Below are 17,999 nucleotides of genomic sequence, written 5' to 3'. Positions count from 1 at the left end.
AGGTCAAATTTCTTTCTTCCACATCGAACCAAAAGTTCTTGATGAGCCTTTTTCACAAATGTACCACCAGGCACAAAGACAAAAAAGAAAGAAAAGAAAAGAAAGAAGCAGAAGAAAATGAAGATGTAGAAGAAGGATTCTACCACAAAAATAATAATCAGTTTGGATTGGCTTGACTCTTGGCTTGCATAAGCCTCGTGGTCAAATAAATGCACTAATGAAATCCACTGAGCTTAGCCGAAAGCAAACTTTAAGGACTTTTAAGCAATTAAAGCTCTCATGACCTTATTGATAGAAGTTTTACATTCAAGGGCATCGCAGACTAGTACAAATCCTGGTTTTAACAGAATGTATTTTTTGTTTTGTACACCCAAGATGTCACTCAGTAATAGCCCACCAAGGCCCACAGCGCTATGTCTTTTTTTGCTAAACAAGCCTGAAGCTGTACTTTAATGTCTGGCAAAGCTCTCCATGGAGGCTCGGAAAACAGGCACGGAATTCCTCCATCGTTACAAGGAAGAACAAAGCCACAGGAAGCATCGATTTGAGATAACTTGAAGGACACATCCCAAGGTGTAGGCAAGACTGAGAACTCTCTTCCCAGGGACTCACCAAAGTGCTTACTTAAAAGATGGCCACTTACATGGGCTTGTACTCCAAAGACAGGCTGACCGCTTCATCAGGACTGAAGATGATGCGACCGGAACTCGAGCTATCTAGTTCTCCTTTTTGTTCGGGGCTTAATGATGCTTGGTCCGCTGACAAAAAGAGGGATAGAAAAGCTGTCAGCAACACAGCTTCAGCACAATGCTACTGCTTGTGCAGCACATCCTGTACATAACTGCTACATTCTACACCACAGGAGACTGCAAGGCGGATACTGACACTCTACTCAAAGCAAACGGCGTGAAACGATGCACAGCTGTGAAAGACGGATTACTAATTTAGAGAACAAATTTTGCAATGCATTGTGGATTTAAAGAAGCCGTTGCATGCCACATTCGCACTTCCGTAATCAGCAAGCAGAAACTCTCGTGACAGTGGCATGCAAGACGCATCGTCGTGCAATTTGCGAGAAACCCCACTGGGACAGAGCTGGGCACCTCAATCGTGCCTGCGGGCACAGTTTGCAACATGTAAGCGGGAATTAAATCGGCAAATTCGAGAGTCACTTTCGAACGTAGCAGCGTCTGGCTGCCTGGCCAACTCTTGTCAACGACGGATGATGATATGGCTGTTTACATGACATATTGTAACGGACACGAGCGTCCATGCGTAATTTGTGGTTCAGGCACGTCGGTGTCAGCTCACTGCAGCTTTCATACAGGCTAGTTTGCTACTCCACTGCACCAGTTCCGTAATAAGAATGCACGAGAAGCGTTTCAATGAGTGCAAGGAGCACTACTGTGTGCTGGCTGGGCGACTGAGCGTTTAGGCTTAGTGCTGCAATTGGTATGAAGGCGACCATTTTGCAGAAAAAGTGGCTTGTGACATTATTTTCAAAAAAATTAAGCCAACTTTTGTGTCAGACACTTCGTTCACGTGAAGATGCTGTTGGTGGCCTGCGGTGCCCAGAGCAGTAGCTGTAGGGTCACAGCACGAAACAACGCGAAAGAGAAAAAGATTGCCTGTCTACATATTAATATCGCAAGTTCCTCATCAAAAGCGACAGCCTTTAAGGTTAAAGGTAACACACGGAACCACAAATAATGCAAGCCACATGCGGACACAGCGGCAGTGCTACTTTATTAAAGTGGGTCCAGAGGGGATGACACCCTGCATCACTCCCTCCGATAATAACATAAATAACTGATAACTCTCCCAGTAGCGTAAATAGGCCTTTTGTTGCCCAAGGGGCTAAACATAATTTTTTATATTTCACTTTGTTTAGAAGTGATAAAATTTTGAAGCAATGCCTTCCGCTTGATTCTATGTCAACCTTCCCCCGCTCGCAGCCTGCTGATTGCATTGATAACTCGGGCGGAGTCTCGCTCTGACCACTGACGAAACACAAAAATAAATAGCATTGTGAACGGTGTCGGTACAAAATTCCCGCCAAGGCATTTAAGAACAAACCATTCGGCAGCACGCACATGTTGATGCCGCGACTACTGTACGAGTGCATAATGTTCATAGTTTAGTGAATGTCCATTATCTACTCAAATATGACAAACACTCAAGACACCCAACAAATGCTCGCTACAATAAAGCATGACCAACGAAATGTTGAACTTACTTCCTTACATCCAATAATAAAATTTATCAGTGCCCGTTATGGTGGCCTTCAAATGTACTATACTGCCTTCAAATTTACGGTAGACTTACCTTTGCTGCCCTTGGAACCATAAAAGTCCCGCCGCCGCTTCATTTCCTCTGAAAAGAAATAAAAAAGTTCATGACGTCAAGGAACACAAACAGTAGTTACGAGCATGTTCTCTTTCAGCACTGTTTATGAAATAAGGGGAAAGAAAAAGTGGTGGCGTTTTTTAACATACCAAAGCAACACTTCATCTACGAGAGCCATCATAGTGGTTGGGGGCTGTGGATTAAATTTAGATCTCCTGCAGTTCTTTCACCAGCACTTAAGAGGAAGCTTTAGCGCGGGGGCCCACTCTGATTTTCAATTCAATTCAATTCAGTCTTTATTTTTCTCTTGAACAGAGAAGGAGGCAGGACTAAAATCTCGTAAGCTTGACAGAGGTCCTGCCCCCTTTATCAACTTGGCAGTACAGTACACAGGCAAAGATTATCAATTTTCCAAATAAACAGTGAAACAAAATAACAAAACACTTCGTAAAAAGCAGCGCTATGCATTGCAGCACAAACATAGGCATTAGAAAAACAAATAACTGGTCATGGGGAAACGGAAAAAATAATAACAGGTACAGGTTTAAACTGAGTGCAATATTACGTAATCTTGCTAAGAAAAAATCGCTTAATAACATCACTTGAATGCTGAAAGGGGTCAAACAATTCTTTGTTCAATTTATTTAATAATACTGGAACAGTACAAGAAAGAGACTGCTTGGTATAATATGCCCTAGGTGTCGGCACTAACCAAATTTCTTTATGTCTAGTCTGCAGGATATGCGTGTTTCCCTATCCAAACTAAATATATAATGCAGAAGTGTTTTTACGAGGCAACCACTGGACTGCTTTGAATTAAATTTGCTGCACTTCGAGAGAAAGTTATATTCTTGAGACTCTAGGAAGCTGAATTTGAATCAGGGCTCGAAGAAGCATTCAATGCCAAAACACCCAGTACTGTAATGTTTTCCCAGATAATATGAAGGTTTTAACTGTGCTTTCTGTAGCGGGTGCTGAAAGTAGCAATGCATCACATACATCCCTCTCAGCGCAATACAGACAGGAAATCTCGTATCACCGTCCATCTGCAGCGTGGCGTAATCCTACGTGGCAAATTTTCGAGCGGCCTGAACCAAGGGTTCAGCACGCGTCACAGACCAGACCTGCAATGCACTACTGTCCCAAAAGTATGACAAAAAAAATTTGAGCATGATGTTTAAAAATCCATAACTCTGCATCAAGTACATATAATGCCAGTGCTGTACACTGTGTCTGTTAGAGTGTCTGAAGTGGACAAATTTCATATATTAATTCACAGTTAACGTGAGATTGTTAAACTGTTTAAAAGGGTTTTGCAAAAGTCCTACTTTTAAGCCTAAGTGAAATCATTCTGGCATTTCACATAGTGTGGCTGCCGTGAGCTCTGAAAGGAACGAGCAATTATGGCGTACTCAGCAGCCCGAACAGCAGCGACCCGTAGCAGGCATAAGAAAGCAATCATTTATTACTAGGTGTAATGGATATAGGTAGTTAATCGCAAAAAATATTAGATAGATAAACATCACCACCAAGCTTAACAATCACCGGTGAAAAGCAAGAAGCAGAAGCAACATCCCAGGAATTCATGTTTGCGTAGCTACATGCCAGGAGGAAATGTTACAATCTCGAAATGTTTGACGACACATCTATCCCGCACCACATCAATTCCAGACTGCACTACAGAGATTCAGTGCTTGTAACCGAGCAACAGAAAAGAGGGCAATGAAACCAGAGGAGGAAAGAATAAGAATAAGCAAAACTTAGACCTGTACTCCAAACTTAGAAGTTCTTGCAATTGTAGTTGCCCTAGGCCTAGAAGGCTCTACCAGCCAAAAAGGTTAGAGAGGTTTTGCAAACAACACATTGTAATCCCTGAAAACTGGAGCACGCAAGTGCAATCTGTGGTTGTGTATCGTTTGCATCAGTCGTGGTGCACTGCATGGCTTTGGGAGTTAGCCATAAATCTGATGCTTGTGGGGAAACCTACCCAATAAAAGTTCTCCAAACAAAAGGGTGCATCATATGCAAGCGAATGAAGTAATACTCCCTCAGCCTCCCAGCAACAGGGCAACATGAAACTCACTCTGATAAAGTCCTGGCACAGCCTTGTACACGACATTCTGTAAAGTGTCATCCTTTCTGCGAAAAGGAGAAAGCATGTGCAGGAGGGACATGTTAAAAAAATAAAATAAAAATAAGGCATCACCTCAACAATGAACAACAACAGCAGCTGGAACGACAAGTGCCGAAAAGAATCAGAGAGGCGTAGTTTGCAAACAGAGAATAATGAAACAACGGCAATCGTACAAGGAAAAAAAAAAAGACGCTTTGTAAATGTACACAAATCCGAACTAGTACATCAAAGATGGCGAGAAGCTGTATGAGGGAGTCCTCGCATCTTTCATAACTCGTATAGGTCTGCTTTGCCACTGCTTCAAATCCACCCATGACTTTGCAAAAGCTCGACTATGTTCGGTGCCATTCCCTTTCCTATACCAGAGTCCTTTCAGATAATTTACTATATTCTAGCTTAGCACCATACTTTCCGGACTATAGTCCATGGACTCTACAAACTTGAAAGTTGAGATTTCGTGAGGTTTGGACTATCTGTGAGTATGAACCATAGATTCTTTTTACTTATTAAGATCGGAGGTGCGCTTAAGCGTGACAAGGCCAGACTGCGTTTTCTAAATTTTTCTGTGCAAAATAATCTATCAAAATGAGCCCCGCAAGGGTCGCACGAGCTATATTTCCAGCCCATACTGGCAAGCTGGTGAAATTTTTCGGGTTTAAGACTCGCGCACTAAAGTATGGAACACCGTGACAATAAGCAAGCAAAAGCAGTCTTCACAATACTTAAATGTGCCTGCTTTTCAGTGCTTGGATTTGTGAGCACATACGCAAAACCTTGCTGTGGTGTACTGAAGGAGACAGGCTTTCACTAGTTGACAAAATCTTTGCTTACCTACTGTTAACTTGTTGCAGACAAGATAAAGTAACTATTTTCTGTCGAAGTTGTCCCTGCAGACTATTTACGAAAAAAAAAAAAAGAATAATTTTAAGCCCAAATTGGCCCCCGCCAACTATGCACCGGGTGCGGACGACAGTCCAGAAAATACGGTACTGCAATAGTCCCCCCACCATATAGCCAATAAATGTTTTTGTGTGCTGTGCCAGCGATACCAATGCTGGCATTATTTGGCTGCATGTTCCAATACGGCCGCTTCGAGGCTGCCATGCAGGTGGCATTGCTGGCTGCTGTTCTCTGGAGGACATTTAATATCTAAATTTATATCGACCGCAGCCTTTCTGGGACCACCGCCCCGGAAAGGTGGTGGTCCCGGGTTCGAGTCCCAGACCAGGACGAATTCTGTGAGGCTTTTCTTTCGACAAAACCGTATGGGTTTCCTCTCTAGCAATTGCTACGAACAGGCAGATGTCTAATTTTCCTTTCATTAAAAACATCGAAAGAAATTATACAGAAACTGATATGACACGGTATCGAATGTTGTGGGACTCCCCTTATCAACTTTGCTGTAATATACTTGCACAGACTTTTGAAAATACAAAAACTAACAAAGTGCTCACATAAGATGATTCTCCATGTTGATTTTGGAAAGCCGCAGATCACAGACAGGACACGCATGGCCAGTTTCGAGGTGCTTCAAAATGCAGGACCTGCAAACTGCACAGAGGCAACAAAACCAGAGCGAGACCAAGGTTTGTTAGAAGAATAATGGGGACAAAGAAGAGACATATATTAGGCTGAACAAAAGATGACACCAGCTCTCTTTTCTTTTTCCATGCCATCTACATGCAATCTAGAACGCACAGTGAATGAGAGAATAAGCAACGCATTTGCATCCGAGTGGGATGGCCCTTGGCCCAACTGGGACATGGGAGAAGAGCTTTCAGCACAGGGCATCCCGCAGCAAGAATCTAGACAAACTCTCCATGGGCCTTCAGAAAGAACACCGTCAACTCAAAAGCCTAAAGGTCTGCATGGGATTTCCAAATGAAGCCTTTCACTGACGCAGAAGTTTACAGAAAGGTCACTATAAACAGTGAAAAAGGGCTTTATTTCACAGCAAGGGACCACATCATGTCGGTACTGGGAATGGATGCCCAATCGAAGAGCAAAACACTGCAACAGGCAGCAACAACTGACACAGTACATAATTATGCTAGGAGAATGCCAGCAAACTTTAGAGCAGGAAAAAATCGAGAGGCAGACATAGACAAAGAGACAGGAAGGTGGCTGGAAGATGGCTGGAAGGTGGCTTGTCTATGTCTGCCTCTCGATTTTTTCCTGCTCTAAAGTTTGCTGGCATTCTCCTAGCATAACCATGTACCAACTAGCCCAACAAGCCACTCTCATGAACAGTACATAATACATGGGAATGTGGACCACGACTGCCATCGCTCTTTTAAAAAACAAAAGTTCAGGCTATCCCCTCATCTGCAAATCGGCTGAATCGGGCCACATCTACAAGGGATCGATGGTGGCACCTGGTTGCTTGCATCAAAATCGGCAATTATGTGAGTGGCCAGCGAGCTTCAGGACTGATGGGCGTGATCACTTACTAGCATGACATAAAGTTGTCTCGCTCTCTCTCTCTCTCTCCACTGTGGTGTCAACTCATTCTACCAAAATTCATAGGAACTACAAGTGGGCTTCAAAATCTTAGCAAGCACTGTCCACAACTCTCACCAGTATGCATAGAACACCTCTAGTAGGTACATGCAAGGTTTTACTTCAACACGTCTTCTCATCTGCTGCAATCCTTGAAATTACCACTCACCCAGACACACACACAAGAGATGTGGCAAAGGATGTGGCAAAGGACACAAACTGTTACAGACGAGCTGTTAAAGATACACTAAAGTGAAACACATAATGAGTTTAGGATGGTAAATTATTATTTCAAAACTTCTTGTTAATTTGTTTGGTTAAGATGTACGAGTGACAAGTTCTGCAACAGTAAAACTAGATTTCGCCAGACTAGAATGTGCAGTCGGTAATTTACAAGTGTGGTGCAGTGTATTTGCAAAGTTAATTTCCCTTTCTAAACTGGAGTCATCAATTTTAGGCCATGTCCTCAATTTCAGACCCCGCAAGCCACAGGCCCTATCATTATGCAAGCCCTTACCCACCTCACTAAGGATGTGCATCTGATACATGGAGGCGAACATGTAACCGGGTCTGCATCGTCAAGATGCATTGGTCTCCGTCAATTAGCGCAGCTGTCTCAACATCAAACATGGGAAAGAAAAACCATAGCACGAAAGAAGCAAGAACGAGATGATTACACAGGACTGGCGCTTCAATAAAGAGATCAATGTAGGACATAGACGGCTTAGTAGAACATTTTCTTGGAGAGTTGGTTCATAACTGAGAAGGAAAAACTAGCACTAAAGAAACAAGGCAGAGACGAGTACCAGTCCTGTGGGCTTGTATTGTCATCTTTTTTTGCTACAGTTTTTTTCTTCTCAGTTATAAACAAACTCACCCAAGAAAATCTTTTGCTAAATCAAACATGGGCGCATTTTCTTTGCTCATGCCATCACGTCTCTCACTCACTGGTTCTGGCTTCAACAGTGTGCCTTAGGAAGCCAGAGGGTTTGAACTGAACGAATTCCCGGTGAGAATTTAACCGATTTTCAAATGTCACAAAAGACACTGCGAGCCAAACAAACTTCCTACATTCGCTTACATTAACCGAAATTTCGAATTACCCGAGTTTTAAATTAGGCAGGTCGACCGTAGTCACTTTTATCAAGAGTGATGGCTCGATACTTCGGAAAACAGTACGAATGTAATTCACAGTTGGTGCGGCACCGGCTTTATGTGCTGACTTCGTGTGTTGTCATAGCTTACAACACCTGGCTAATATTGCAGTCACACACACTTTGAAATCAAACAAACAATCATTAAAATAAAATCAAAGACCACTTAAATCTGCAAGCCCTATTGGCTCTCCTCCGCAAGCTCGCACAAAGGAGCAAATCGAGTATACATGCATTTCAATGGCCTTTGGTTTCAATGACCGTTGAAAGTATACTCAAGTGCATCGTAGGCAAAGTTTATCATTAGTTAACCGAAAAAGAAAAAGGGAAACACAACTCAACCTGACAATTTTCAAAGGCTACAAATTACGAGCCCCAAGTACTGTAAAGGAATGCTGTAAAATCTGCCGTGTTAAACTGCCATCATCAGTGTCACCCTTCAGGGCTAAAAGTTTGAATGTTTATTGGCTGAAGAGGTTATCCTAAGCACCTGATGCATCTCAAAGAGATTGAATGTGCCTTTGCTTTATTTCATGTGTTTCTTCCAATGCTTCAAGCTTCTCAGACTAATAATCTCGGGCCTTTAGTTACCCCACTAATATGACTACTTTTCCTACCAAACAAAAGAAGCAATGGTTTTGATAAAATTAATCTGTTAGATCAGCCTGACCTTGTTTTTCACATTAGCCATGACCTATCAAAAGCTGCAGCTGCATCTTGCGAAAACATTTCCTTACAATGAACCCAGGGCCACAGCAAGAGACTCCGGGTGGCTTTGAGGTAGTTTACTAGTGCAATCTGTTTACTAAAGAAAAGAAAGCTACAGAGGTTATTAAAACACCTGACATAATTAAAGAGACATAAAACTCTGAAGACGCAACATGGCTTTGGAAGTCACGTGCACAGACTTATTTCATACGACAACAAAACAAAAGATGTTTACTGCCTCTTTGGGAGGTATATCTGCAAAAAAACTTTCAAATTTTTAAATTTTTTTTTTTTATGTTCGCGCATGCGGTAAATAAGGAAAGGAAGTTGCAAGGGATTGTTTAAAATGCGCGCCTCCTTTAGCCTGAATTATTAGTGCAGCTCACTCTGTACTCGCACTGGCCAAATTAAATGAGAAAGCTGTTTTCTTCACAAAGACATATCGTGAGATGTCGTAATATGTAAAGTGGAACAAAGAACACTTGTTGCCCGGTCCGAAAGCAAACTGAATAACACCTTATATGCATCACACCAGCATGTGCTATAGTGGATGAGAGGCACAATCATAAAAAAAGTACCGTTGTCTTTGGCAGATGTTATACAAATTGACCGACCACAAGACTAGCTGTTTGGCTGACTGATGCTCTGAATCTGACAGCAGTACTGCCTCATCTTCAATGAGGTGACACAAAAGAGTTTGCTCATGTCAAGTATGACTTGAAGGTATAGTTAACACCAACAAGGTTTTGCCCACTGTCCAAAGTGCAAACGCAAATCCACAATGACCGAGCCAGGCCAGGCACTCACTGAAATCAGTTTATTCGAAGCACTGGAATTCCAAGCCAGGCAATAGGTGAAAGAGACGGAGAAACAAGAACAGACAAACAAGAGATATATGGAAGCGCAGCTTGAATCAAGTGTTGTCAAAGTATGAAAATTGGCAGCTTAAAAAGCCCATCAAACGGTTCGGACAAATTTTGTAGACGCATAGGGTACAGCTCAAGTTAATTATTCGCACCACAATTTGTGTGAAATGTCTCATATTAAGATAGCTACGGATGATTACAAGTTACTCTCCTCCACAGTCGTGCATTTCCCCCTCAACTTGTTCGCCGAGTGATCGGGGCTAAGCTCAGCCTTCACTGGCTCTGTGTCATGATGGCACGTCGTGTGGTCGACTTCCGGTTCTCTAGGAGCGAGAGCGCGAAGCCTATCCAAACTCTCCGCCAGCTGCTTGGCAGTCCACCCCAAGCGAGAGCTATCGAAGCAGCGGGCGTTGCGAGCATTCTGTTGCAGCGCCGAACATGTCTTGTATTCCGGTAACTACAGGCGGGCTGGGCGTTTTGACGGAATGGTGGACGCATAAACTCAAGCTGATGAAGGAACTTTAGCGTAGACGTACGTGAGCAGCCTGATCGGTCTCCACGGTCCAGCCACCTGTTGGCACAGAGTTTAACCAGCCAAACGAAGAGCTAATATTGCTCTAACCAAGTGTAAAACATTTTAAACATTTACAAAAACAATGTGTTAATGATTACACTCCAGCAAAAAATTTATGCCAGCAGCAAAGAAGAATACATTTCGTTACTGCACTGTGTGCGGTTGAGCTCTATGCCACAAGGCGGCTGCACAGTGCAGACCATTCAAATTTGCGCTTTTGCTCATCCCGCAAAACAACATGGTCAAACGGCCAAGCCCTGTCCCCTTGTGCTAGTGTTTACCCTAATACCGGACCCTCGAAACGCTATTGAACTAGTAATCTTCCGGTGTAGTGACTGTCGCAAACACGCAAATCCTGGCGCCGATCGGATAGTGGAAGTCCGATGTGCTGTAGCCAGTCCGCTTGTCTGCCGCTTTGCAGAGCGACCGGATGTCGCAGCTTGACATATCGCCAGTCGCTATGTATGCAGGCCACAACGCAACAAAGCCGAATCATAGTGCTCAGGAAAATACTGAGACCGACAATGACCGCAGAGCTCTCATCGAAGACGGAGCACGTTGTAACACAAGCAGACGACACTTGCTGTGTGCCGGAAGTGCTTAAGTGCAGTGAGAAATTGTTCTTGTGCATTCTCTTTCTGTTACTTTCTTTTTACAGAAAAAAGTTAACTAACATTCCAACTATTACGAGCATCATTTGCTCACCACAAAGGCAGAAAAATTATCGATGGCGCGCCCAGGGCAGCCAATAGGATAGCTCGCCCTACTGACGTTAATTGGGTTATTTACGTCATGTGGGTAGGGGCGGCTGAATATTCCGCCGAGCAGTGTGCTGCGATCGGCAGCGATGTACATCTTTAAAACCTTACAATAAATTACACCCTTCTTGCGGAGCACTTAGATACGTCAATGATCAGAAAGGCCTACTCTAATGACTCCGTACATTTGTACAATATCCTCAAGATCGTTTCAGGGTCCCATTAATAACAATACTGATAAAAAGTTAACGCTCCCAAAAGTCACCCTTTCATGTTTCATTGTTTGGCCATCTCTCTGCTTGCGCTGCCCATCTCCTTCCTACGAATTCCAATGCTTTGAATGAACAAGCTTCAGCAAGCGCTCGTCCTGTCTCGATCACTGTGTGTTTGTTTGCCTTACCTGACACTACAGAGAAAAATAATTTGAGATGTATTAGTAAATTATCCTTCAACAACACCCCCTTCCTCCGTCCGCCGAATATAACACCTGCTTGGGCCTAGCTGATTTTTATCAGTAACAAAAGACAAAATTGTATTTCTATAAAGGAGCCAATGACTGACCTTACAAATTTTCATGAACATATACTGCGCCCCAACAGCTAAAATATGAGAATACAGTTTGAAATCCGTGACCTCACAGTGACATTCCAAAACAGAGATTGCGGGCAAAAAACTTTTTCGAGTAATCGACCTGTCATTTTAAAATTAACGAAAGTGCGAGTTATTGAAATACAACTTCATCTGTCTAAACTGATTTATTGTTTCTCTGCAGTGTTTATCTAAACCACAGCGCTCAACAAACTGGCCCCGCTGTCGACCCATTTGAAGGATAGCCACAAGTCAAGAACCGAGAAACCTCAGATTCCCAGAAAAACATCGGGAGGGAAACGCGGAGCTGGCGACTTACAGGAGTGCAGACACTTGACCACGGTCATGGCGTCCACCAGGTACCCCTTGCATAGCTTGCAAGTGAGGCAAGGATTGAGGCCCACCACGTCGGGCCGGGGCCCGACCCTGGAGGCACCCGCGCTTCCTGGCGGCGCGCCTCTGCCCTGCTGCGGAGCCGCCATCCGCTATGCCCACCGCTCCCTGCAAAATAGAGGGAGAGAGAGGCTGAGCAATACACTACGCTTGACCGTAACGCTTAATTTCAGTAGTCGGCACAAATTGGACAAAAGAATCCGCTGCACAATCTAGCACCGCACACACAGGACGAGCGCGGACTGCCAAGTGAAAATTTTGTTTGCTTGGAAGTCAACAAATGAATTTCTCTGCCAAGCAAACTTAGCTTGTAGAGTGGTTTTGTCTCCCAAACACCCTTTTCATGAATGTGCAACTAGCTTTCTTGTGAGGCAGTTCGCCCAGCTCATGGTTGGTGGCACAGTAGTCATATTTTTGCAAATAGGGGATACAAGCACAGTTCGCTTGTGTTGGAAGATGTCAGACGTGGTCCTTGTGACGAGAACGTGCATGAGAAAAAACAAGCCCTAACGTGTGCAGCCTTGTCTTCATCCAAACAACAACTGGGGAGGTATTCTGTAGGAGTCCGCCTAGTGGAATGTCCATTTTGGCCACTGTTGATTGGCTGCGGCCACTCGTCTCCAACTCGCTCGTACAGCTGCATCCAATCAGCAGCGGCCGAAATCGACAGTCCACTAGGTGGAGTCTTACAGAATACCACCCCTGGTGACAGTGAGGAGAAGCGCAGTTGCAAGTTAGGAAAAAGGTCAATCAGCCCATTATTTTGCAGCGTCTTTTATGGATGAGAATAGAAGAAACGAGGGGCTCAATCTCTCGTTTGTTACAGCATGAAGACAACAGGCAATGAAGCCAGGTAAAGCGCAGGAGAAATTAACTGCTGTTTACAATTAAACTGTACAAATAAAAAAAGAAACGAAATGAAAGTGGATGAAAAGACAAGTTGAAACAGGTGGGATCTGAACCTCTCGCATATTCCGCATTAATATGCGATTCTCTATCACCGAGCAACCGCTGCGGCCACCCTGCTGTACACTTTTTTGGGTATTTGAGTATGTGTACTAGCTCGAGCCAAATACACTGCACTGCACAAATACTCACTGCACAAATACGCACGGACCCACACAGAGGGTGAGCACAGACTACCACCTGAACTTACCATAGTTGCACAATTCTAACGCACCTTTTCTTAAGTAAAAGGTGCATTCAAGTTTGCAAGCACATTACAATCATACTAATTCTACTCAAACTCAAAACCAATTCTTACAAAAAAAAAAGCAATCTTAGTGCAAGCTAGCTAGCCACACTCCCATCAAATGGGTTGTCTGAAGACAGTGATGCTCAGCTCAGAGGCTTCGCAAGGTGGGTTCACGGTGCATGGAATGCCCTCCCGCTGACGATGGTTCCGCTAGCCTTCAAGAAGTGTGGCATTTCTAATGCATTAAATGAAACTGAAGATGACTTCCTGTGGTTGGTAGACAGCGAAAAGGAGGTATCATCAGACTCCGAGAGCAACTAGTTGTTAAGGTTCAGCTGTGTGCATGTCTATGTGCCTTTGTATGTTCCATAATATACTTTAAACCTGGTACACATTAGAATTGGCACCAAGTTATTTTGGGGGGATATTTGGGCTGTAATATAGCTGCACATTACAACTGGTATACGTAGTTGCAGTTTACCACCCTGGTGAGTGCTAAAAGTTGTTTTTTTTTCTTTTTCGATCCTCCCGTCTCCGATCCCTCCCGTCTTGCACTAGCGAACCTCATCTTACGCCTGCAACTTTCCCAATTTCGTCACACCACCCAATTCGCTGCTGTCCTCAGCTGCGCTTGTCTTCTTTTGGCCACCATTCTGCAAATCCATGGTAAATTTGTACCCTATGCATTGCCTGCCTGACTCCACTCCTTCCTCTTTATGTCAACTAGAACATTGGCTATCCCCGTCTGCTGTCTATTCTACTTCCCCTGTCTTCATGTCCCTTAACATTATATGTATTATTTGGCAACGTTTATTAATTATCATGCCTGGCCTTTACAAATTTGAAACCGACTTCAATGATGTGACATTTGAGAGAGTTCTGTTTAAATTCCATCACAGGTATTTGGCGAAAACATTCCCTGCATAGCAATTTTAGTCAGTCATTACTTGAGTGAACGAACATTACTTGACCCAACAACCCCGCCAGTGCAATATTGTTTGTAAAAGTGAATATAGTGTCGAGGTTCTATTCACATGCCAAATGCTTTAAAACCTACACTCAATGACAATCTAGGAATTCAGTATGAGCCCCACCCACAATGCCACCCAACACCTGTCCTCGCTTATAAACCTACTGAGGTTGAAATAAGTTTGCCTCCACTGCAACATTTTCTTTTATTCTTCCCGAGTTGAACAGCAGTGCATTTTCACAGCTTTCTTAGATTGTTATCAACTACAGATTTCTCAAAATTCATTAAAATTCATAAGCAATGTATTTGCGAACAAATAGGAAGTTCACTAACTAGGCAAGATTCTTTAGCATCAGCAGCAACTTCACAGGAGGTTTCATTGTCAATGAACTCTGCTGAACGCTTAATTCTGATACTCTTGCCATATGCAAGATCATTGCCATTAAATGCCTACAACCTTAAGTTTCTTAATGCCATTATACTTGAAGTTTGCTGCTACACAGGCACTTTCAACTACACAAATGTCACAATGACGATAGCTGGAATTAATGCAACAATTTTGCTTAGCAATCTTAATATCCCCCCAAATTTTCCACACGCTAAAGTTCAAGAATTGCATTCCCGACTTCCTTAACAATCACCCTGAAATTGCTCAGCTGGCTTTGTGTTTACAAAAGAAAAGTGTGAAATGTTCAGCTGTCAGCTCCAGCTTATTAACTTTACTACCTTAAGAAGCCTATTTTATGTAAAAAAAAATGCAGTTGATTTCAAAAATGCACATTTCCCAAGGAGCCATAACTGCAAACATTGAGTACAACAGTACAGATTCAATGACCAAATGAGTCGTGAGAATGCACTATGCCAATGATGGCATTAAAGTTTCAAGCTATTAAGCATGTCTGGGTGGCACAGCAGAAATGTCATTAAACATTAAGTAATCGAGTAGCTAATGTAATTTGTTGTGCTCATGTGGCACGAATATAAATTTATGAAGTTTTAGCTAGGAGTAAATGAGGCAGATCTATATTTGCTTTTAAAAACGGTAGGTGCAACCACAGACATGTCAACTAGACTGCTCAAGAGTTCACTCATGTAAAACTTGCTTAGACAATTTAAGCCCCCCCATGTAATGGAATGATAATCAACCAAGAACAAACTTTAGTTTCCTTAATCATGGCATCATCCACATTCTTCATTCCCTAATTAAAAACAGACAAGCAATGGTGAAGCCATCTGTGATAATTACTACCTGCTATAAACACTGGGTCGTGTATGAAATACAATCAACTGCAGCAAGCTGAGGAGTTCGGAAGAGTATAATTTTACCTATGGCAGTGAAACCCATCACTATCACTCTGTGCCTGAGCACAACAGCTAACTGTTGTTGGTTCAGCAACAACAATCACAGACCAATCTGTTATATATCTCCAAAATAATAGAAATCTCCAGTATCAAAATGTGTTCCCTTCTTTATGTGACTGCAGACAACAAACTTATGCAGATGTTGAAGACTGCAAAAAAATGTACCCTTTACCGGGTCGACTGCACCTACATTCTGTTGTAGCTATTGATGACGTCAACCCAAGAGCGATCGTATGAACGCACGTGACCGCAGCAGCTACGCGTCGTCTGCTCAACCTCGTCTGCTAGAGCATGTTTCGTAGCTTCAGCTACTCCGCTAGGTACTAATATCACAAGAAAAACTGCCCTTTTAACTATCACGGGAGGCCTCTCAATGTATGAAAACTTAGGTATGTTTTTCAAAGCTTTTCTTAAGTATGGTTTAAATGTAAGATGAAATGTGGAACCACAAGCGAGGTTTGCGACTTGAAAGGGACAACCCAAAACTAGGACAGTCTATTACAGTGCAGCGCCTACCAGAAGGTTGTTTCGTCTACGTAATCATGAAACAAGACAGTAATTGCGTCACGACGCAGGCCATTTCTGAGATCTCTTGTTCTGATAGCGTCTTATTACATGACCCTGATCACTGAAAGTCAAACCACCCCACTGCGCCTGTCGTGTTGACGCAATGCATCGAGACACGGCGAATTTTACGGCTGGGTCTGGGTGCTTGGGCAGATATCATAAAAACAAATGTGCAGGTGGGTGGATTTCTTGCCAAGCCGGTGCCTTTGTACAGGATCGAGATCAAAGTGTGCCCGGTCGTTTTTACAACAGCTTGGGCCTTGTCTGAGGCAACAACTCTAACGATGCAACTGACCTCAATGCCGAGTGGCATTCAATCGAGGAGGCTTTGCAAAGCGAAGACCCCAGCAACAACGCGACTTCCGACAAACTGCCCTTACTTTAACCATCCACATTCGGGCCAAATGTAATCGCCGACATATCAACCGGGCAGCGCGACACTCGGACCAACCTGAACACCGTCAAGCTAAGCAGACGTCAACCCCTGCCAGCCCAACTTTCGTGACAGCGCCTACTACCCTGAACAGTGAAAATATGGCACGGAGGCGAAAACGTTTCGCTCTAGGAGACGGTCATCGGCAAATGTGTGTCGAGAATGAAAGTTACGTGTTTTCGTTTTTTTTTTTTTCTCGGCCCCCAATTACTACGGCGATCACGATGATACGCTCAACTTCCTCCGGTAATTAAGGCCTGCGCCAAGCCTCGCAGAAAGAAACTGCAACGTAGCTTATAACCGCACTTATGGCCTTCGATCGCGTCCCGAAGAAACAAATTTCCAATTGCAATGAATGTGCAACGTAATGCCGCAGGCAGTGACCGATCATCAAGTTTCAATGCACAATTTGATTACGATGCCAGAGGCGTTTGCTGGGAACCAGTCTTGGCGGAGAGAGCTCGCTCGGACTTGCGGGGGAAACAGTTGCGCCTGCCGCTGCTCGCAATGTTTGGGCAGGCTTTGAACGTCTTTCCATGCGCTTGCTAGTTTCGTGTGGCCATAGATATGTTTGGACGAAACAATATTGGTACGGACGAGTCGAATCGATAGCCTCCTCTTTTTTTTTTCTTCCTACCACGTCACCGAAGCAGCGCTGGTTCCGCGTCGGTTAGCGGCTCAGCCCAGACATTGACACGACCACAGTCGGTTTTAAAGGCCACGCAAACGTCCTGTGTGCAGTCCGCGGTGGTTTGACGAGCCTAGAAGCGTCTGACCTTACCTCATGAAAGCGGAAAACTGCGTCGGTCCGAGCTCGGCGAGAACGTAGCAGCGGCCATTTCGCTTCGCTGCTAGGCCTAAGCGACGCTGACCGTCGCAGAAACCTCGCCACATTCGTCGACCACGACCAGGCTTCCTTCCCGTGCGTGCCGGCGGGCCGTTCAGTCTTCGCGAAGCGCACGGTATCCGCGACAATTAGACGTAAACTCCACAGCTCGTGCGTGGACGTCCATGTTTGTTTGCTACGAAAACCACAGGGTTCCTCGACTCGTTTTCGAGCGCGCACCAGGAGGCGCCACTAGTCAAAGAGCACCCACCCCCACTTCCTTCAACTCGACCACCACCCTTCGTTTTTTTTTTTTTTCTTTCCTCTCTCGCCCTTTACTATTACTTTTTCTTTTTCTTGGCTCATTCTTACGCTCTCGCGTAGCTTGACGGCGGAGCAAGGTCTGAAGGCGAACGGTGACAGGTTGAAGAGCTCCTTGTGGCGGGACGGTTAGTTGTCACCGGTTGGTCGCGGTAGTCAACGTAAGCGGAGTCAACGTACTGCCGTGTAAACAAAGCGCGCGGAAGATGAACGCAGTGATGCGCGCATCTCTCCGCTGCTGCGGAATGTTGAGCGTGATGCGGCAGGCGCGAGGCGCTCCACAACTGGCGGCGGAATGGATGGCT

General features: G+C 44.2%; 1 protein-coding gene across 2 annotated transcripts in view; it reads right to left on the bottom strand.

The window, feature by feature from the left end:
• LOC135919285 (uncharacterized) overlaps window positions 1-17,630 on the bottom strand; it is a 39,604-nt gene extending 21,974 nt beyond the window's left edge. Inside the window, exons 1-6 of one of the 2 annotated variants that reach the window (XM_065453026.2) lie at window positions 17,329-17,630; window positions 11,947-12,128; window positions 5,935-6,031; window positions 4,430-4,485; window positions 2,326-2,373; window positions 644-758 (exon numbers count right to left, since the gene is read on the bottom strand). In XM_065453026.2, the coding sequence (XP_065309098.2) occupies window positions 644-758; window positions 2,326-2,373; window positions 4,430-4,485; window positions 5,935-6,031; window positions 11,947-12,109 (479 nt within the window). In that variant the 5' untranslated portion in view covers window positions 12,110-12,128; window positions 17,329-17,630. The remainder of the gene's footprint in view (window positions 1-643; window positions 759-2,325; window positions 2,374-4,429; window positions 4,486-5,934; window positions 6,032-11,946; window positions 12,129-17,328) is intronic. The other variant, XM_065453024.2, reaches the window with a different exon arrangement.
• Between the last annotated feature and the right edge of the window lie 369 nt (window positions 17,631-17,999).

Source organism: Dermacentor albipictus, chromosome 7 (genome assembly GCF_038994185.2).
Source record: "Dermacentor albipictus isolate Rhodes 1998 colony chromosome 7, USDA_Dalb.pri_finalv2, whole genome shotgun sequence".
NCBI classification, from domain to species: domain Eukaryota; kingdom Metazoa; phylum Arthropoda; class Arachnida; order Ixodida; family Ixodidae; genus Dermacentor; species Dermacentor albipictus.
Note: the sequence above shows the minus strand (reverse complement) of the source record. Positions and strands in the feature narration are given on the sequence as shown.